The sequence below is a fragment of the Gigantopelta aegis genome, chromosome 15 (genome assembly GCF_016097555.1).
Source record: "Gigantopelta aegis isolate Gae_Host chromosome 15, Gae_host_genome, whole genome shotgun sequence".
In the NCBI taxonomy this organism is placed as follows: Eukaryota; Metazoa; Mollusca; class Gastropoda; order Neomphalida; family Peltospiridae; genus Gigantopelta; species Gigantopelta aegis.
Window position 1 is genome coordinate 15,029,886 of NC_054713.1, and position 23,505 is coordinate 15,053,390.

General features: G+C 36.1%; 1 protein-coding gene across 1 annotated transcript; it reads left to right on the forward strand.

The window, feature by feature from the left end:
• On the forward strand, nt 1-23,272 carry LOC121390652. The gene is made up of 8 exons (XM_041522517.1): nt 1-144; nt 8,642-8,825; nt 10,023-10,139; nt 11,030-11,790; nt 13,102-13,172; nt 14,097-14,180; nt 19,261-19,406; nt 22,248-23,272. The coding sequence occupies exons 1-8, from the start codon at nt 59-61 to the stop codon at nt 22,347-22,349; spliced, it is 1,551 nt and encodes a 516-aa protein (XP_041378451.1). The 5' UTR covers nt 1-58; the 3' UTR covers nt 22,350-23,272.
• Nucleotides 23,273-23,505: the final 233 nt, after the last annotated feature.

Consider the following 23,505-nt stretch of genomic DNA (forward strand, 5'->3'; position numbering starts at 1 on the left):
TTGTCGCGGCAATTTTAAAGTCCAATGGGCAGTGCCCAAATCTAGTTGGCGTTGTTCAATGATGGACACAACAAACTCAGACCATTGGCAGTTACGTCGGATAGGTAACCCAGCAACTTGTCCATTAGTTCTGGACGTGTTTCCGTAAGTGTGACTTGTGGTGTTTAGCTGTTAACTTCTTGGATTTTGGAAATCCATTTTTAATTTTTTAATTCCTTTAGGCCTACTTCTTATCACTCGTGATCTACTTTGCTGTAACTCTTTTGCGATCTTTTTTTTAACACAATATGTTCTTTAAACGTTCATACATTTCATGGTATTTTTGTTAAGTATAGATAAGAATGTGCAATGTGTGGGTAGTTCGCTTAAAATGTGTAAATCCTTTGTGTGTGATTGAAAGTGTGTAATGAATGTATTATCGTGTTTTACCTATTATCGGTTTTCATACAATAACATTGATAATATTCATTACTGTTACAGATTAATTCAGGTCCATGTCATTTCATATCATTTCGAAAAGTTGTATTTTTTCCCCCACTGTATGTGTGTCTTATTTATTGACAAAGAAAGTACATTTATGATTTACATTTTGTCCAATGTATCTGCCAAAAGTCATGTGAACACCCCTCACACACACATTTTTAGGACAAATAAATATATAAAGTTGAGACTGACGCCATTCTAAAGAAACTAGTATATTATGAACTTAGTATATACTAATTAATACAAATCAAATCGGATATAATTATCACCTTTTATATGTTTTGTCGATACCATGATCTTGCCAAGTGGGGGAGATGGTCAGAACAATACAATAATAAACATTCTTTTTTTATTTTAAAAGTTAAAATGTTTAATTAATGTATCCCCCCGCCCCTCCTGATTGATATAATAATATTATGTATACTCACCTTTGTTAAACGCACTCTCTCACAGATGGTTGACCTAATTATTGACCCAACAAGGTATTATATGACAATATATACATTTGATTTGTACCTAAAAGTACTTTATTGAACCATCTACATAACAACCATATCACACTTATCATTGATATTTTATAAAAATAATTGAATTATGGGTATGGTCCATAATTCTGCGAAAAATAACAGCTATTTGGAGAGCAGATGTGTGACATATTTTTTGAGTCACGTGATGTGCATTCCCCGAATAACCGCAGTGTCAAAACGATTTACGAAGCTCATGTAACGAGAACGCTTGATCGTCCTATGCGATGTAGGGTAAATAGAAAAACAACAATTAAAATAAGTTAATAAAAAATAATTAAAACATGTACTGAATGATAATAAGCTTATACATTAATTTATTTTAGTAACAGAAGCATGTTAAATGTTGACAATCCCGACTAGTTAGGCCTTTGCATCTAGCCTATAGATAAATTTATCGTTAGTCGTATGCGAAAAACTCTAAACATCTGGATCACGAATACCTTCATTTTCCACCATGTCAAATTCATTATTATGCAAAATATGCCATAATTTTACAGCTGACTTGGGATAGGAATTGTTAAATTTTTAAAGAATACGCTGAACTAGACGATGTTTATATACGATGTGACTGTATATATGAAGGCCATGTACATGTATATAGTTTCCGCTAATGAGGGCTGGCTATATTCACAGCAAAAATGTTTATAGGTGGTAAATAAGTATTTGCTTAATCCATATTACCGAACCATCTCGAACAGGATGAATACATACTAAGTACTGTACGAACAGAGAGTTTTCAGAACAGGGGAGGGGGAGGGGGAGTACATGAATTTAGCAGACCCTTTTGTGTACATTTTCCATAGAAATATGATTAGCGTAATATTGCCCGTACAGTACTAGCAAAATAAATAATAATATAAAAATTAACATTAATAATAATACACAATTATTATTATTATTATTAGCCTACTTCTACCTTTTTGGGGTGAAGGAGGCAGTGTTTTATCTGGGGGAGTTTTGGCTATAAAAATGCTAGATTAAAGTGCATGTACACACGCACATATGGCAGACTGAACTTGTCCCTGCACGTAGAACTGGATTCAACTGGGTTAAGTAATAATTCAATCTAATTAAAATTAGCTCCACTATTACATGTGGATCTAACAGCAGCTCGTTGGAGCTCATATCCAGTTGACCTTTCATTCGACCAGTCAAAACCTTATTTGTAGAATCATGCCAGATTGGTAATAATTAATCCAACCTTTGGACGACAAAACATGCGACAGTACACTGGGTTTTTTTTTACGCTATACATTAAATCAAATGACCACTTTGCGAACCAGTCAAAATAATTTTATAATAATAATAAATGTTGAGTTCATGTTCTGAATGTTTATTATTTTATTTCAGCGTATTCGCAATTATTTTCGTTATGAAATTAATAATATATTTTTTATTATTTGCCATGTATATAGCCGGCCCCCATTTGCCAAGTCTCTATACACAACGGTCGTTTATATAAAATTCAAAAATACATTATACGGTTGTCATATATATAGCCTCATCAATACGAGTTGTTTTGCCGTAATTTTTTAACTTATAAACATGAAAGTTCTATCTTTTAAAAATAAAGCATGTCATGCAATTCCCTCGATCGTAGTTCAATTAAAATGTTTTGGATCATACAGTAACTAGGTTTGGTATTCCAAATGAATGTAATTTCGATTTATAATCCATATTTAGAGAAATACGGAGCACTAAATCTGTGATTGAGCGCCTTTAATACATGTATAGCCATTTCTGATTGTTAATATTCCAGTATACTTACATTTTATTTATTTATTTATGTTAAAATACTTCAACTTGTGTTCAAGGGTGAAACAACCCATCATCCCTAACTTTTAGGACAAAACACTTGGGTTGAATTGATAGCAAGGGCGAAACAACTGGTTAGGTTTATAAATATAATCTAAAGGAAACATTTTATAATACTAGAGCAAAAATGTCCTTGTTCATAGAAAAAATTGCCAGAATAAAATTGTAAACATACCAAATGCCAATGACTTTTGTTTTCCTCTTTTTTTGTGTGTGTATACATCAATCAGTTTTGAACTTTGTATTTCACAGGGTTCGACAAATCCACTAGTCCTTGGTGCATTAAGTACTATAATATGTTAGCCACTAGCCAAAATTAAGCTTCGCTGAAGGCTAGTGCCTTTTTCGAACATTTGTCGAACACTGGTTTAGGAAAAATTCGGTTAGCAACACGGAACATTTTGTTCACTATTGCATCACGATATGCTATGCAAATTTTAAAGATTATTACACAATTCTAAAACAGTAAATAATATTAATAGTTGCTACTCAATTTTCAACTGTCGCTAACCAACATTTAAAAAAAAAAAGTTCCCTGTAGCATGTATCTAGCAATCGGCCTTGTTTTAATGCTAGTTTTTATGATAGACTGAAAATAAATGCTGAAGGATAGAAGTTTGTTTTGATTAACGAAACCACCAGAGCACATTGATTAATCAATCATCGGCTATTGGATGTCAAACATTTGGTAATTCTGACACGTAGTCATCAGAGGAAACCTGCTACATGTTTCCTAATGCAGAAAGAGATCTTTTATATGCACTTTCCCACAGACAGGATAGCACATACCACGGTCTTTGATATACCAGTCGTGATGCACTGGCTGGAATGAGAAATGGGTCCAATGAAGGAGATGGTTTTACCACTGAGTTATGTCACACCCCCTGAAGGATAGAAGTGTATTGGTCAGTTAAACAATTAAAACCATTATTTGTTCCAAGTGTCTACCATCCTGGGCCCCGTTCCACGAAGCGATCTTAGCCGTAAGAGCAACTTAAGTGCATAGGGTAGCTATACGCTTTTGGGTAATCTTAGAGATAAGATCGCTTCGTGGAACGGAGCTTTGCAATGAAGGGAAAATTTTGAGTATAGTTTAAAGTTAGTATTTGATAACGTTTTTCTCTTTTATTTCGACTTTTAATATTTCATGATGCCATACATGTATATTTTTGTTTGGGTAAAAAGTACATGTCTGCATGTATATACTATGGCAAAAATGTTTTACATTTTGGTGCCAGCTACAGCATTGTGCATGGACCCTCAAGCTATGTTCAATGACATGACAGCTAAACATTTCATTTTGTATTTAAAATCTTCTATAAACAGTGTTCGAGATTAAATTTTTTGGGCAGTATCCCAGTTGGATACTAACATTTCAAAATCTGGTATCCCATCTGCGAATTTAGTATTATATGGTATTCCGGTGTGATACTGGGTTCTTGAAGTTGAAGTCTGGTATCCAAAATTAAATTCTGGTATCCCCGGGATATCGGGACACCGTTAATCTCGAACACTGATAAAGTACATTAGAATCTTGTTGGGTCGAATACACCGCAACGCTCGAACCAAAAACGAAGTCCCGAGTTACTCTTACACCATGTTGACCTGTATATATGAATTATTAAGATATATCAATATATTATGGCATATATATGCTTACATACAAATGAGAGATCAATTAAATCCAGTGTATACATTGATCAATACTTTATGGCATGTGTGCATGCATGCTTACAAATGATAGATCAATTAAATCCAGTGTTTGGATACACTTTGAATGACAACACACTGGAACACACTGGCACAAAAATACATTGGCTATTATGTGTCGAACAATGGTTAAATATATAAAAGAAGTGATGATCAATATCAATATAAAAATTCCATTTAAAGTTAAGTTAAAAATACTTCAGTGCTTCTAGAATTGTTTTAAAATCCACTAGCCATGGAATCAGTGATTTAAAATTTTTACTAGCCATGGTTACAAATTCACTAGCCCTACTTTACTTTAAGTTAATAAAATTTTACTAAATAATAGTAATAATCAGATATGTCACCTAAAGATGGAGATACAGCTTAAAAACACTAATATTTGGGGGTGTTGGGATGGGGGCAGGATATTCATAGTTATAAAATAGACCTAACTGCAACATTTGACAAAAAAAATTCACTAGCCGTCAGGCATGGCAATAGTAGTTATTTACTAGCCCAACATTGAATATCACTAGCCATGGGAGTGGGGCTACCATAATCTAGAAGCCCTGTACTTGTGGAGAACTTTGTTGTTTTAACACCTTTCTTATTTATTACAAAAAAAGGGGGAAAAGTAGACCCTTAGGGTTTTATCAGCTATGTTTCTAGACTGATAATCGACACCATTCCCCACCATTTTCCAAAGGCTATGTCGTTTTACATTCCCAATTTTGAAGTAAAACATTCGGGGTGTCGTTAAACATTCATTCATTCATTCATTCATTCCAAATCTATGTAAATGTAAATAATTACCCTTTTTTATTATTATATAAAGATATATTTTGAAAATGATTAGTAACTCTTGACAAATAACCCTTCCCTCCCCTATAACGTTTCATTTATGCAAAATATATGTATTAATTTGACTTAACTTTAATCAGGAATGTGAGAGCTACGTGTAAATATGCTTATCCATTTCGTCTAAAAAAAACAAAAAAAACATGATGTTCAATACTTTTGACAACACAAGGTTCATTTGCATGTTTTCACGGTTTCAAGTTTATGATGTGTGTCTTATATTATAAGTTATAACCAGTTTAGATTTGTTAGCTCATATTGAATGCAATTTTTGGCAGTTCCAAGGCTTGCAATCGATAATTTTTCTTCAGGGGCCCTTCAGCGGCCCCTGGACCCCTGCCGCAGTAAGCTTTTTTGTTCCAGCCCCTCTCACATTGTTGTTTAATGAGATGTTTTTGAAATGAAACTGAAAATTCTAAATTTTTTATAAAATGAAGCTCAAATCCCCAAAAGCAAAGCCATGGGCATCAAGTCAAATTTGAGAAATAAAACCCTGACCCTAGACACACCCTTAATGTTTGCAGTTAAATGTACTTTTGCAGCTATCTCAGTATCTGTTCTGTCTAAATTGTGTATCCTCCATGAACTTCTAATTGCTACATGTACATTGTCAGGGTTTCTGCCAGAAAGAAAGTTTTGGATATGGTGCCATAGAATTGAATATTTACAGTGTGTGTGCTGCATGTGCCCACTCTTCCACCAGAAAGAAAATAGGTTAGGGTTAGGTTAAGAAAATCATACAGTAATGATAACAGTCATTAATTTTATCAAAAGGTTAACTTACAGTGTTTCTGCCTGAAAGAAATTTTTTGGGTATGGTGCTATGGAATTGAATGCAACCACAGTCAACCACAGTATGGAGGGCGTCCCCAAGAAAGAAAATGGGTTACGTTTAGGGTTAGGGTTAAGAAAATCATATAGTAATGATAAAACAGTCATTAATTTTATCAAAAGGTTAACTTAAAAAAAAAAGAGAGAAAAATCAACAAACTTTTTTGGGTATGGCGCCATACCCGTTTTACCCTCTGGCAGAAACCCTGACTTAAAAAAATCGGACAAATCAGTTTGGTATGGTGCCATACCCGTTTTACCCTCTGGCAGAAAACCTGATTGTTCATGTATATAATGTGAATATAAGATAAATATTGTGTTACTGAGTGTTACCCTTTTTTTTTTCTTTTTTTTTCACGGCATAAACTCTTTTGATAAAAAAAGAGCTCTAAACTGCAGAATAATTACATTTATTTAACAATATAGTATAAAGTGTTCAGCTTATAGATCAATTTAGCTTATATTTGTAAATTTATCGGTGTCATCTTTCTGTGCTCTCAACCAGCAATGATATACATACATGTATATGTATTTATGTATATTTAGCATTGTCATGAAATGTTTCGCTTGGGTTACCTTGCTGATAATGATGATGATAAGTTGTTTAACGAGCCCATATACCACTTGGGTTTCGAACACGCCCATCCCGAGTCCGACCTCCGATAAGATCGGTGACCTGACTCGGGATGGAGGAGGGGGGGGGGGGGGGGGTCCTTGCATTTATTATATACAAACATGTTAACAATGTTAGCCGTTTGTAATAAAACATGTTCAACTCGCTTTCACTTTTTGTCATGCATGCATTATATATATATATATATATACGGCTGATATATGTATATCAGGGCTGCTAAATTGCAGCCAGATGTAAATTGTAAAAATTTATTAATACATGTATAACTTACATGTAGAATGTAGTATTATGTACACATATTTTCAGGGGCGGGGTGGAGGTGGGGGGGGTGGGGTGGCAATCTACATGTAGCTCGGTTGATTGACGGTTCATTTCAGGTGAGGGAGGGACATAACTCAGTGGTAAAGCACTCGCTTGATGCATGGTTGGTTTGCGATCAATCTCCATCGGTGGGAACATTGGGCTGTTTCTCATTCCAGCCAGTGCACCACGACTGGTATATCAGAGGCCATGGTATGTGCTAACCTGTGTGGGGTGGTGTATATAAAGATCCCTTGCTACTAATGGAAAAATGTAGCCGGTTTCCTCTCTAAGACTATGTCAAAATTACCAAATGTTTGACATTCAGTAGCCGATGATTAATAAATCAATGTGCTCTAGTGGTGTAGTTATACAAAACAACAAAAACATGTCAGGTGTTTTGGTCATAACATCAAACCCATTCAATGAACCCATTCTCTGATTTTTTAAATTTCCAAACCAGTGACCCCATGACTGCAATGCTTACACTAAAAATAATTTAGTTTTAACCAGTTTTGAGGTACATGTATGTGGGGTATTCCTTTGAAAATTAATAAAAAGTCTCTTTATTTAAACCACATTTTCGTAAGCCAACTATTAAATATTATGTCCACTTTGTATGAAAATTAGCAGTTGGCTAATTTGTGTATGGGCAGAGTACTGTAAGTCCTGTGGCTGGTATCAAAGGACATTTATGAGAATGTGCATATAATTTTTATAAAGGACCTTTTACTGCGAATAGGAAAATGTAGTGGGTTACCTCTAAGACTATGTACTGCAGGCCTTCGAATTTCACGTAAAAGAAATGTTTTATTTAACGACACACTCAACACATTTTATCTACGGTTATATGGCGTCAGACATATGGTTAAGGACCACACAGATATTGAGAGGGGAAACCCGCTGTCGCCACTTCATGGGCTACTCTTTTCGATAAGCAGCAAGGGATCTTTTATATGCACCATCCCACAGACGGGATAACACATACCACAGCCTTTGATATACCAGTCGTGGTGCACTGGCTGGAGCGAGAAATAGCCCAATGGGCCCACCGACGGGGATCGATCCCAGACCAACCACGCATCAAGAGAACATTTTACAACTGGGCTACGTCCCCACCCTTTCGGATTTCACGGTAACGATAATTTCTGGTACTGTGTTGGTAGCGTGTCGGTAAAATCACGGAACCAAAATTTTGTTTCCCATGGTTATTTTATTGAGTACAGCTACCCATCGGAACCTAAAAAAGGTTACCGATGGGTTTCCATGATTACAAGGCACGGAATCGAAAAAAAATATTGAAATTTGAAATCCTATGGCCTGGTATTGGTCAGAATTATCAAACATTTGACATCCAATAGTCGATAATGATGTACTCTAGATGCTGTTTTTCATAGAGCAGAAAGCACATACAAGTTCTTTTGATACACCAGACCTTTTTATATATATAAAAATTGAGACTATACATAATATTTAAAAGAGCAAATTGTTTCATTTTCAGATTAAAAGAAGGTACCCTGACCTTTGGCAGAAACCAGAAGAATGATTATTTTTTGGATTCTCGACGTTTGAAGAATTTCATTTCTCGCACTCATGCAGAAATTATTGGTTACTATGGAGACAGTGGATTGGAGTTTAAAATCCGGGAGAAAGGCCTGAATGGAACGTTTATTAACGATATCAGGGTAATTATCACATACTCAGTCTGATGTGATTTTAATATATTTTTTTCTTCTTTTTTTTTGTTGTGTGTGTTTGTGTGTGAGAGAGATACAAAGACGCAAATGCAGGGAATAATACTAATAGTGATGACGACTGTGTTTTTAATATACTAAACAGCATACGGAATAAGAATATTCGGTTGGGCTGACCCCTGTGATTGCCCCAAACCTGACCCATGCCAATTAGCGACCTGATTTCGATGTGTTTATAACTGATTGCCAAATATTTATTTTTTAATGGATTTTTATATAATTTGACCATGAGGCAGAATGCTATAATGACTTGATACTGACAAAATATCACATTAATCCATTAACAATAAAACAAAACATGGGCTTCCAAACTTAAAGGATTATAACAGTGTAAGCACAGATTAGCTCCAAGGTGTGATGGGCCTCTGCCCATGGGACCCAGTAACAGTCCAGTTTTAAGGGGTATTTGGATATTCTGTTCTGTACTGGTCTTTAAAAAAAATCCCGAAAAACATCCGAGTCGTTAAAACTTGCTCTGGATGGGAGCCGGTACCGGGCTGCGAACCCTGTACCTGCCAACCTTATGTCCGATGGCTTAACCACAATGCCACCGAGGTCAGGTTAAAGGAAGAGTCACAAATGGCTTGAACTATACGTGTACACAGTGTGTGTGTGTTCATCTTGGAATAAAGTTCACTACACGTGCCTTCAGCAAAGCTCGATATTAATTTTTGTGGAGTTTAATCTGGCGACAAATGCTAGAAAGTGAGCAGTAGTTCGAAAAATTAAGATTTGGAAGTGTAACGTTTTTAACAGCTCAAATAAAAGAATATGAGCCCATATCTTTGAAGCAATCTTAGTGCTACGAAATAGCTATGACGTCACTGGCATTTTCTGTAGTGACGTCACAACCTACAATGGTTTTATGATGTTGTAGTGCTCACTAAGATAGCTTTGCAAATGTGGGCCCTGGTTTATAATACCGCTCCTGAAATTAAAGATTCTGAATATGTCTGAAAGACTCGAAAAGAAAAACAAAAGCAAAAGTTTGTAGTAATACTGATCATCAGAAAACATATTTTACTTTTTCAATTCTAGATTAGGCCCTACATCAGTGCTAGCTGCATGTTTTGACAAATCTGCATATTTATTTAATGATCACTGACTTGTTTTTTGTTTTGTTTGTAGATTCAAGGGTCCTGTGTCCTCGAAGAAGGCGACAAAGTTACGTTCGGTCATACAAATGGCTACAAGATTCAGCCGGGAGAATACTCAGTTCAGCATAATTCAGAATTTGAGTTTGTTGTAAGTGTAAATTTATATTAAGCGTTAATGGGAAGTTTTCATACAAAATTTAAAAGATCCCTTGTTGCATTAGGAAAAAAATGTAGCGGGTTTTCACTGATGATTGTGTCAGATTTACCAAATGTTTGACATCTAATAGCTGATGATTAATTAATCAATGTGCTCTAGTGGTGTTGTTAACCAAAAAAACATTTTTTAATTTTTGTTTTTTTCATAAAAAATTTAATTCATAAAAGGAAGTGAAAGAAGAATCAAAGGTGAAAATAAGAAAACAAGTTAATTGAGAGGGTTATTATGTGTGAAATGGATAAAAACAAATCTGCACGAGATGAAACTAGGGTCTGCGTCTTTAAAGTAAAATATACCGGCCTCGGTGGTGGCGTGGTTAGGCCATCGGTCTACAGGCTGGCAGGTACTGGGTTCGGAGCCCAGTCGAGGCATGGGATTTTTAATCCAGATACTGACTCCAAACCCTGAGTGAGTGCTCCGCAAGGCTCATTTGGTAGGTGTAAACCACTTGCACCGACCAGTGATCCATAACTGGTTCAACAAAGGCCATGGTTTGTGCTATCCTGCCTGTGGGAAGTGCAAATAAAAGATCCCTTGCTGCTAATCGGAAGAGTAGCCCATGTAGTGGCAACAGCGGGTTTCCTCTCAAAATCTGTGTGGTCCTTAACCATATGTCTGACGCCATATAACCGTAAATAAAATGTGTTGAGTGCGTCGTTAAATAAAACATTTCTTTCTTTCTTTCTTTCTTTAAAGTAAAATAAAACACCTTTTTATTTTGTAATAGATCTACAGTATATTTTATAAATATGGCAGTCTTACATGGGTTATTATCGCTGACATTCGTAACCAATTTGCTATTTATTTATTTTTTATTTTAGTTTGAGCGTGTTTCCACGACCATGTGCAAGCAGCACAAACTTCCATCGATTCACGACTACAATGATCGCAGCGAGTGCTTACAACAGAGCTGTGACTGTAAGATCAAAGAATTTCCGCACTGCAAAGTGAAACCTGCTGATTCACCGAACATCGCAAAACTCCACCTGACACACGAAAACACACTGTCCTATGTTGGTAGTAGTCCCGGACCAGAACTTATGACCAAAGACGGACCACAGTCTGAATTTACGAAAAATAGTCCCGTATTAAACCACCAAAGTGAAAATGAAAGTAAGAACTCTGTGAAAGAAACGTTTGACGAGGATGCCAGTTTCGTTTGCGATGATGCCCGGTTCATTCAGGAGGTGTGTTTGGAAGATGGGTCGGATTCTTCAGAAGAGGACCCCGAGATTCAGATTTTAGAAAATGGAGAGCGGGAAGGGGTCAGACACTCATCCGGCGATAGTAATTGGTGTGACAGTGTGGATGGGTTTCATTCGGATAATAACTTGGAAACTGCTACTGCTGAATTACAAGACCCTACCGAGAAACTGGTTTCTACAGATTACGACGTTAATGAGAATTTAAGAGCTAAGGATGTGTCGTTAGAGGTGTTGCAAACTTGTGATGAAACGAAAGACGTTATGGTCCCGTTTCAAAGACAAAGTCCGTGTAATTTTGTTCAGGAAAGTACGCCGGACGAGAGTTTGCTAAAGGCGACTTTACAAGATATACAGAATTTAGATCAAGTGACAAATAGGTAAGAAGTGTCGAAGAATTGTGTTGAAAATGGAGACATTTTATTAATTTTATTTTAAATTTATGTTGGTGTTTATACAGGGCTTCTAGATTATGGTAGCCCCACTCCCATGACTAGTGATATTCAATGTTGGGCTAGTAAATAACTACTATTGCCATGCCTGACGGGGCTTCTAGATTATGGTAGCCCCACTCCCATGGCTAGTGATAATCAATGTTGGGCTAGTAAATAACTACTATTGCCATGCCTGACGGGGCTTCTAGATTATGGTAGCCCCACTCCCATGACTAGTGATATTCAATGTTGGGCTAGTAAATAACTACTATTGCCATGCCTGACGGCTAGTGAATTTTGTTTTTGTCAAATGTTGCAGTTAAGTCTATTTTGTAAGTATGAATACCTTGCCCCCACCCCAAGCCCCCAATGTTAGTGTTTTTAAGCTCTATCTCCCTCTTTAGGCGACATATCTGATTATTACTATTATTTAGTAAAATAGCATTAACTTGAAGTAAAGTAGGGCTAGTACATTTTTAATTGTGGTTAGTAAATTCTTTAAATCACTGATCCCATGGCCAGTTTATTTTATAAAAATTCTAGAAGCCCTGTTCTTTTCCAAAGGAGCCGGCGGCAGCAACGTAATTAATCTGACACCATGTTGATTCCTAACGGTAATTACAGGTAGGAGAGTGATTCATGGCTTTAGATCTCACTAATTTGGACACAACAGGGACTTAAATTGTCTTTTCTGGTTGCAGGAAAGTCGGTTTAGTTCAGTACTGTCATTAACAGCTGCTGTAGAGTTGTCAATTTTCAGAAATATTTTTCAAATTATTTTAAACAAATTAAACATAACATTTCAGTGAAGTATTTTGAGGTCAGCATGTTTGTGCTTAATTTGGGGGCGATTATTTTGGGTATATGTATTTTGTGCACAGTGTTTAATACCTTGACTTTGATGCAATCAAAAGCCCTGTAGTTTATTGTAATTGTTACATACATACAAATGTACATGTATGTACATGTGTAACGATGTGGTTTGCACTTTAGATGATGATAGCTTTATCAGGGCTTGCTCTTGCACTCGCCAAATTTGCCAATTGCGAATTTTAAAAACAACTGGCAAAATTTGTTTTAATTTGGCAAATAAATTTCTTGTAGTAATTGTTATTTTATTAGAAAATACCTGGGTTTTTGTCATTTTTAAAGTTTAAATAGATGATTTGAAGAAATTTTCTGATCACCCAGAGCATGCCCTGGTTTATAAAACAAATTCTCTCTACAGTGTTTTGTATTGATTTCCTTCGTTGACAGGTCTAAGATTGTTCCTGTAACAAAGCATTCGGAACCTCAGCATATTCACAAGTCATCAAACATAAAAAAAGGTGCGTACATAACATTTTTTTATTATCCACATAGTTCAAGATGTACATGCAAATATAACCAGTATGACACACGTGTCATAAAGATTTTTCGTGACCAACTTGATGATGTCACAGGGCTAGCTCTGGCACTCTCCAAATTCGCCAATTGCAAATTTTAAAAACAATTGGCAAATTTTATTTTAATTTGGTGAAATAATTTTATGTAATAATTGATATTTTGATACAAAATAACTGGGTTTTTGTCATAAAGTATTTAAATTAAGAACAATGAAAGTAATACAAATGTCCCATTAATTTAAGGAAATACACAAACAGTGCATACCAGTACTACTACTACTACTACTACTACAACAACAATGACAACAACAATAATGATAATGATGATAAATAATAATAATAATAATAATAATAATAATAATAATTATTATTATTGTTATGATAGTATTCAATTTAAAAAAAACAACAAAAAAAACAACCTACCTACCTACCCTAATCTTGGGGGGATGCAATCGAAAACACACCTATTTTATTTTTTTGGCCTTATACCCCGATGAACGTAAAACAAATAACAGACAATACTTATAATTAAATTTGAATCATACAGACTAATAATAACATAAAACGTCACACTTTATTTGAATTATTTTTTATCCATAAACAATAAGACAACTTGCCCATATAAAATGACGTCATCAGATATGACATTCCCTGACGACGTAATTTTTACGTTCATCAAAAAATAAACAAACTCCCGTTGCTATGTCTGGACCAATGGGATGACATTATGCTGTAATGAATGTAACAGAAATGTAATTAAATTACTTTTGCAACAAAACTTTACTTGTATACACATGTAATATGCTAATCATTTTACTGACAGAAAGAAATATTTTCAGTAATATTTTGTTTGAATTGTGTTTGTAGACAACAAAGAAACGAGAGAGTTGGTAGTGAAAAAGAACCAAGCAATTGAGGTGAAATCACAGTCAAACAACAAACGAAAGAAAGGTAATATAACAGTCTTTACTCATTTATTTTATTAATTTTTCCATCCATCCATCCATCCATTCATCCCGATTCAGGGCACAATATTTCACGAGAACCGTTGTTCTGTTCACGTGTCGGTTACGTAACTTTAAAATCATGAGAACCGTCAATCGGTTACGCTGTGAACAGTTACATTCTAAAATTAAAAGTACCATATATCAGTAATGAAAGAGAAAATCAGTTTGTTTTTAAATACATTTGAACCACCAATGTAGCATAGAACCGTAGTTCAAGTGTCTTAGGATTAGGTAGGCTTAACTCATCAGTTACGAGAACTGTATTCACATAACCGAACAATCGGTTACCTAAGTAAAACTTACGTGAAATGACTTCCGGTTATCCTAGATTTTGAAATATTGTCCCCTGCAATTATTCATTAATTACTTTAGTAATAATTTATCCATCCATCTTTTTATCCTTCAGTCCATCCATCCATCCATTCATTTATTCATTCACCCATCCATCCCATTCTTTTATTAATTTAGCTCGGGTTTTTTCTCGTTCCAACCAGTGCACCACAACTGGTCAAATGTGGTGGTATGTGTTTTCTTGTCTTTGAGAAAATGCATTATAAAAGATCCCTTGCTGCTAATGAAAATTGTAGCTGGTTTCCTTTGATGACTATGAGTCAGAATGACCAAATGTTTGACATCCATTCGTTGATGATTAACTAATCGGTGTGCTCTAGTGGTGTCATTAAACAAAACAAACTTTTAACTTTCATTAATTCATTTGGTGTTCATTTATTCATTTATTCATTCCTCCATCCACAATGTATTCATCCATTGATTTATCCCGGGCAGGACGTAGCCCAGGGGTACAGCCAGCGCTTGCTCGATGTACGGTCGGTCTGGGATCGATCCCCGTCAGTGGGCCCATCGGGCGATTTCTCGTTCCAGCCAGTGCACCACGACTGGTATATCAAAGGCCGTGGTATGAGGTAGAGAGCATCAGCAATGGCACTTTTAGTGCCATCGATAAAGCTCCTCAACAATGGCAAAATGTAAACACCTGGTGTACATTATCTGCCAATATTTAACATTTGCACATTTAAAAGATGTCTACATATAACAAGATAGCCTTTCAGTCAAGTTTATTTGCTGCAAATGTCACTTTTAAAAAAATTTCCATAGGCACTGCAGGCTCAAAATTGCCGTCTGTGGACTGTTTCACCCATGGGAATTCTTTAAAAAATTGCCGTGGGAGACAAATTCTTAAGTTCGAGCCTTGTGCTATCCTGTCTGTGGTATCCTGTCTGTGGGATGGTGCATATAAAAGATCCCTCAGTATTAATAGAAAAATGTGGCAAATTTCTGCCAATAGCCGATGATTAATAAATCAATGTGCTCTAGTGGTGTCATTAAAACAAGACAAACTTTTAACTTTCGTACTGATCAGGGTTCCTGTCGGAGGGTGAAATGGGTATGGTGCCATACCCAAATCTTTTTAAAGATTCAATTTTTTTGTGTTGACTTTTTGACAGAATTAATCACTTGTCATTTACTGTATTATTTTTTTAACCCTAAACCTAACCCATTTTTTTTCTGGGGGAGGGCCCCCCATGCATACTCCATATCGACTGCAGTTGCATTCAGCACACATTCAGTTCCATAGCGCATACCCAAAACTTTCTTTCTGGCAGAAACCCTGCTTTTCGGTTTTTGTATGATTTACTCAATGTTCACTGAATGTTATTCTATGATAAAATACGGAAAGGAAAATGGGACATCATGACAAAATATTTATCATAGAAAGGACGAAAGAAATTGATTTATTTGTAATTATAAGAATTGTTTCTTCTTTTTATGTGAATGTATTGATGTATAACAGTCTAGTAACGGTCACCCCAAAAATATAATTAAATATACATGTATGTGTGTGTACCTGTCTCTGTCTCTGTCTCTGTCTCTCTTTCTCTGTCTCTGTCTGTGTGTGTGTCTCTCTCTCTCTCTCTCTCTCTCTCTCTCTCTCTCTCTCTCTCTCTCTCTCTCTCTCTCTCTCTCCTCTCTCCCTGTCTCTCCCTCCTCTCTCTCTCCTCTCTCTCTCTCTCTCTCTCTCTCTCTCTCTCTCTCTCTCTCTCTCTCTCTCTCTCTCTCTCTCTCTCAAAACCAACCAAATATCAAATTAAGCATGTATATGTTAAGACACCATTTAAAATGTGAATTCCTTTCCTTTTCCAATGAGCCCGTTCAAACTAAGCCTCCAGGCCTATTAGTAGTATATTAGATATTTATAACACTGTGTACTTTTGTTTCACGGGTGGTTCTTTGTTTATTGTGCTTATATTCCCTGCATCATTTAACAAGGTCAGTCTGTCACTGACATTTATAAATAAACAGATGGTATTGATAACTGTTACCTGCAGTGTTGTGAATTTTTTTTTTCCTCTGTGCTTTACATGTCATATGAGAGGCATTCAAAAGGTTTGTAGCACTGGTCTCACTACACAGATGTCATCTGCACTGGTGTAGGAAGTGGGGGTGGGTGGAGGGGGTATGTGCCCCCCCCCCCACACTTTTCAGATACTTTACTTTATATTTGCTTTATAATAGTGTAAAGTGTGTAAATTTTTATATAAAAGTGTGCCCGCCCTCCACTTTTTGGCACCTTCATATGCCATAATCTGCCATTGAAACCCATGTTAAATTGCCCAACTTCAAATGAAGATTGCCAATAGAATGGTGTCTCGTTGGCACTAACACCATTGCGAACATACATTATATAAGCATTTATTTTCACTCCAAAATTGAGAATATTTGTGGCTCAGTTTTTTGCTATATAACCGCATCTGGCTGTAGTACCGGTCCGAACAGGTGGTTGAACTGGTTCATTAACCAATTCACTCCGGCTGTCTCTTCTGATATACGACCATGTCCTAAAAAGTCAATGCACAATATTACAAAATAACATGGGCAAAATCCAGCCAGAAGGCTTACCATTAAACATACATATTGTTTTAATTCTTCCCCAATTGCTAGAAGTGAATATGTGAACCATAACATATGTCACAATTAGAAACTATAGTGGACCGTCATGAATGAACTCTCACCCGGAAGTGAACTATGTAGTGAGACCACAATATTACTTTTACGTGAGCCATTTTCAATTTCATCACCTTGTACCTCAATGCGGGATCTAGCTCAGTCAGTAGAGCGCTTGCCCGAAGTGCTTCAGTCATAAGATCAAACCCCATCGGTGGACCCATTCTCTGTGGGAATGATTTTTTGTTTTTTGTTATCCCACTCAACCCAGTGCCCCTCAACTGGTATGTCTGGGTGTTTATTTTGTTTAACGACACCACTAGAGAACATTGATCAGTGTTTGAGATTAAAAATTTTGGGCAGTATCCCAGTTGGATACTAACATTTCAGAATCTGGTATCCCACCTGAGAATTTAGTATCCCACTTAAATGAAATTCATAAATAACATCTAACAAACTTGGACGACACTGTTACTTAACTTCACCAGTAAATGACAACTTTCATTGGTTCAGTGAAAAATGAAAATAAAGGATTAAAAAAAAAAAAAAACATTATATGGTATCCTGGTGTGATACTGGGTTCTTGAAATCAGGTATCCAAAATTAAATTCTGGTATCCCAGAGATATCAGGATACCGTTAATCTCGAACACTGTTGATTAATTATTACATTAATCATCGGCTATTGGACGTCAAACATTTGGTAATTCTGACTCTTAGTCAACAGGAAACCCGCTACATTTTTCCTAATGCAGCAAGGGGTCTTTTATATGCACCTTCCCACAGACAGGAAAGCACATACCACGGCTGTTGACCAGTTGCGGTGCATTGGTTGGAACGAGAAAAATCCAATCAGTTGAATGGATCCGTTGAGGTGGTTTGATCCTGTGATGCAAGCACGTCAGATGAGTACTCGACCAACTGAGCTAAATCCTGCCTGGTATGTCTGGAATTGCACAGATATACAAAAGATCCTGTGCTGCTAATAAAAACATGTAGAGGGTTTTATCTGAAGCCTACATGTACGTCCAGACAGTGCTCCACAACTGGTGTAACAAAGGCCATGGCATGTACTATCCTGTGTGTGGGATAGTGCGTATAAATGATCTCTTGCTGCTAATAAAAACATGTAGAGGTTTCATCTGAAGCCTACATGTACGTCCAGACAGAGCTCCACAACTGGTGTAACAAAGGCCATGGCATGTACTATCCTGTCTGTGGGATGGTGCATATAAATGTTCCCTTGCTGCTAATAAAAACATGTAGAGGGTTTTATCTGAAGCCTACATGTACGTCCGGACAGAGCTCCACAACTGGTGTAACAAAGGCCATGGCATGTACTATCCTGCCTGTGGGATGGTGCATATAAATGATCCCTTGCTGCTAATAAAAACATGTAGAGGGTTTTATCTGAAGCCTACATGTACGTCCAGACAGAGCTCCACAACTGGTGTAACAAAGGCCATGGCATGTACTATCCTGTCTTTGGAATGGTGCATACATAAAAGATCCCATGCTGCTAATCGAAAAGAGTAGCCCATGAAGTGGCGACAGTGGGTTTCCTCTCAATATCTGAGTTGCCCTTAACCATATGTCCACTGCTATATAACCGTAAATAAAATGTGTTGAGTGCGTCGTTAAATAAAACATTTCCTTCCTTAAGACTACATGTCAGAATTATTAAATGTTTGACGCCATTGCTGTGCCACACGACTTGTATATTAAAGACTGATGTATGTGCTGTCCTGTCTGTGGGAAAGCGCATATAAAAGACCTCTTCATGCTGATTGAAAAATGTAGCAGGTTTCCTCTAAGATTCCATCTTACAGTAGTTACCAAATGTTTGATATCCAATAGCTAATGATTAATACGTCAATGTGCTCTAATGGTATAGTTAAACAAAAATAAACTTTAACCATTTCTTTCATGTTTGTAAAACAAAATTTAATTAAAAGGAAAATAATGTTTAAAGAGGAACATTTCAGCCGATTGTTTTTTTTGGTTATTTTGTGTGTGAGTTAAGTGGTTTTTAAAGTGTGATGTATTTGTACGTTAATGCAGCTCAGCCAAAGACGAGACGGAAGAAGAGAAGAAACCCGCACTCGGACAGCGAGTCAGATGAACTGGAGGACGGGGTAGAGTGGTATGACAACGAAACGTGTGCGTCCGCCAGCTGTACAAGACCGAGAGCTAAACGTGTCGCTTGGGTAGGTCATTGTTAGGTCAAGGTCACTTTATTGGGTCATGGCATCTTTTATTAGGTCATGGCTACTTTTATTAGGTCATGGCCTCTTTTGTTAGTGCTCCATGAAAAGGCCGTGATATGTGCTTCGTGTATACAAGGAACTTTTTGTTTTAAAATTTCTTCATCAACGACATTTCTTCTGAATAGAAAATTTATTTGCAACTACTGTTTAATGACATTTTAATATGGTGTAGCAAGCTCTAAAATGATGTACAATGAATTACAATGTGATATGTACTGAACAAAATGTTTGCTGGTATAATGTCAAATAAACATTCCTTTCTTTTATAGATGAAGAGTTCTATATTGAAACGCAATATACATTATTTATTTCCTGATTTTGGAGTTGGTGTTGAACAGGGTTTATTACCCATTTTTCTACACTCCGATAACGGCATCATCCCCCACCATTCACAAAATGCTATGTCGTTTTTTATTCCTAGTTTTTGACTAAAACATTCCCAATCTGAACGTAGATATTCCTTTTCTTGATTATTACATACAGATATATTTTGAAATCGATAATAACACTTGACAAACACCCCTTCCCTCACCTATAACATTTCATAACACAAAATAGGCCCGAGATATATTAATTTGAATAAATAAAAGTGTATGTATATTATTAATTTTTAAAAATCTAACTTGGTTTAATAAGATTAAAATTCCTTCATTTGTTTTGTAAAACGACACAAGTCAAAGCCGTGGACGTTAAGTAATTTTTTTTTTAATAACACCCTCAGTGAAGGTATACTGATGTTAGGACATTTCAGCAATTTGACAATAAGAGTTTCTGTCAAAACACAATCTATTTGCATGGAACTGGATCTTATAACTGTGTTTTACGTTATATATGATAGGTCATTTTGCAAAGAAATAGCGTTTTTCTAAAAATGACCTAAATTGATATATATTGCGTTTTCGACTTGGAACTCTTCAGTTGCACTCAAGTCAGTGGGAAAGTGCTTATAAATGTATACCCTTGCTGCTTGCCTACTGTGCATGTGTGACAGCAGCAGGTTTCTCCCTCTCTAGACCGGGTGTCCAAAATTCATTTGTTAGATAACAAATACAGTGGAACCTAAAAACTAGAACCCCAGTAATGAGAATTCCATCATAAACCAGATGTCAAGGTCACAGTAAAGAACAAGCTGTAGCCCCACTCCCATGGCTAGTGATATTCAATGTTGGACTAGTAAATAACTACTATTGCCATGCACGATGGGGCTTCTAGATTATGGTAGCCCCACTCCCATGGCTAGTGATATTCAATGTTGGGCTAGTAAATAACTACTATTGCCATGCCTGATGGCTATTGAAAACAAACAGTTAAGTTTATTTTGTAAATATGAATATCCTGCCCCATGCCGCGTGCCCCCCCCCCCCCCCATTAGTGTTTTTAAGCCTTATCTCCCTCTTTAGATGACATATCTGATTATTACTATTATTTAGTAAAATTTTATTAACTTAAAGTAAAGTAGGGCTAGTGAATTTTTAATTGTGGCTAGTAAAAAAAATTAAATCACTGATCCCATGGCTAGTGGATTTTATAAAAATTCTAGAAGCCCTGATGCTTGTCATGAGCACAAGTTCCGACTTAACCAGTTCTTCTGTCCAGGACAAAAAAAGGATGGTGTGGGAGAATTCGGCAGGTTCAAGGGAGCACAGACGGTCTGACCACCGATCCCTTTTTAAATATCAGTACAGAATATAAATTATAATTTCGCTAAATTGGACACTTTTTAAAACCAGATTTTTTTTAACTTAGTGTCTTGGGCGTTTGGTTTCAATGAGGTGTCACTGTAGCTGTAGTTTTAAAAATGAACTGAATGGTTGTTAAATAGATATACAGAACTTCACATACGTTGTTTTCGCTTCCTATTTATTTCGTAATAATATATACCTCGAGACTGCATAGCAAGTGGTATGTTCTTGTGCAAAATAAACAAGTGCAATAGACAGGAGGCGAAAAGAACGTATTTGAAGTTCTTTATTTATTACATGCCATCTATTTTCAACAAAAACGGTTTGTAATTTAACATCACAGTTTCTTAAATCTATTAATCAATCTTCCTTTCATTTATTTTCTTAATGTTAAGAATCATCCTCTGCGGCAATCTTGTGTAATGTTTCAAATACGATGCACATGACGTAATTTGTAAATCAGACATTACAATAATAAAAAGGTGCAAACTCCAGTTTTCAACTCCCCATTTACAAGTTCTGGTGTAGATCGCACATATGTGTGATACAAGATAAATTTATCATACAGTTTAAAAATGTCTTTCTTACACACGTGTTTGTGAGAACATTATGTGTTATTTTTGATAACACATAGTTGTTTACACATATACGTGTGTTAACAATTTCAAGACATACGACTGGCTGCTCCTAGGTGATGACCAGGTCACCAAAGCCATACGTCCAATAAAAAGACAACGCGATGGAAATTGATTACACTGTGACATATAGTTAACCTGACAATCATATGTCTGTAAGTCAGCTACAAGTGCAACGGCTGTAAATAATTTTTAGTCAAAAAAGATGTTAAAATTTGCTTAAAACCTGTTTTTTGAGGATATGTAAGAAATAGAATAATACATTTGTGTCCATTAGATTCCATTTATCTCACAGCTCGTTGTTTAAAACCGTATCAAACACACTTTCACTTGTTGGATACATTTTAAAACAACTCGTGAGATAAATGGTATCTAATGGCCACCCATGTATTATTCTCTATTTATCACTATAGTGAGATTGAATACTGTATGTATGTAATAAAAAGTGTTATTTTCCTCTGTAGGTGCAGTGTGACGACTGTGACCAATGGTACCACACAGCATGTGCTGACTGCAGCTACGAGATGGTCAAAGACTCCAAGATGCAGTTCCACTGTGGATGTTGATCATAGATACACATGTATATACACAAGAGTGCTTCATTCCCCTTCCTAATCTCACCGTTCATATTCATTACTGGATATTGACCATAGATACGCTATATTCATTACTGGATATTAACCATATATACACTTCATTTTCCTTACCAAGATGCAGTTCCATTGTGGATGTTGATCATAGACACACATGCTGATACACGAGAGTGCTTCATTCCCCTTCCAAATTTCATCATTCATATTTATTAGAGGATGTTGATCATAGATATATACAGAGTGGTCCACTCAGCTGACTCAATTTACCGTTCATCTTCATTGCTGGATGTTTATCATAAGATACATGTTGATACACAAAGTGCTTCATTCCCCTTACTAAACTCACCGTTCATCTTCATTAGAGGATGTTGATCAGAGATATACACAGTGGACCATTCATCTGACTAAACTTAACGTTCATCTTCATTAGAGGATGTTGATCATAGATATTCACAGTGGACCATTCATCTGACTAAACTTAACGTTCATATTCATTAGTGGATGTTTATAACAGATCAGGGGTCTAATTCTCTAAACTCCCGCAACTTTGCAATCTCGCTGTGCAGTGCTTTTATGAATTGGGTCCCAGTAATTGACAGGGTTAGCACTGGCACTCACCAAATTCGCCAACTGCAAATTTTAAAAGCAGTTGACAAATTTTATTTTAATTTGGCGAAAATAATTACATGTAATAATTGACATTTTGTTTCAGAATTTTATCATCCATTAAAGGCTTTTATAGGGGATATCGCTGGCATTATAATTTGCAATATTGTCCTAAGAGATATCGCTTCTGATAATTTTGATTGGTCAAATTTTAATCACAAGACATTATTTTGTTAGGTCACTGTGCATGTTTCAGCGCTAAACCTATCACTAGTGATGTCACGCCATTGTCGTTCTGCTAGTTAACGAGTCTACCGCTTTCAAATATAATGACATTCAATCCACATTACTGACATTGTTTTCAGTTGTCACAAATGAAAAGAATGATAAAAAGAATACTCCAATCTTGTCTTGTGATATCATAATTTATTGAGCAAGCCTCAGATTTCATACTTTTATCAACTCGTGCTGATAAATTATGCTATCACAGGACACTCGAGGAGTATCAGCAATTCTGTTGTTT

Coding starts and splice junctions, on each gene's coding strand:
- LOC121390652 (XM_041522517.1), top strand. CDS start 59: ATGATGGACACAACAAACTCAGACCATTGGCAGTTACGTCGGATAGGT. Junction 11,791..13,101: donor TTAGATCAAGTGACAAATAG/GTAAGAAGTGTC, acceptor CTTCGTTGACAG/GTCTAAGATTGTTCCTGTAA. Junction 19,407..22,247: donor GAGCTAAACGTGTCGCTTGG/GTAGGTCATTGT, acceptor TTTCCTCTGTAG/GTGCAGTGTGACGACTGTGA.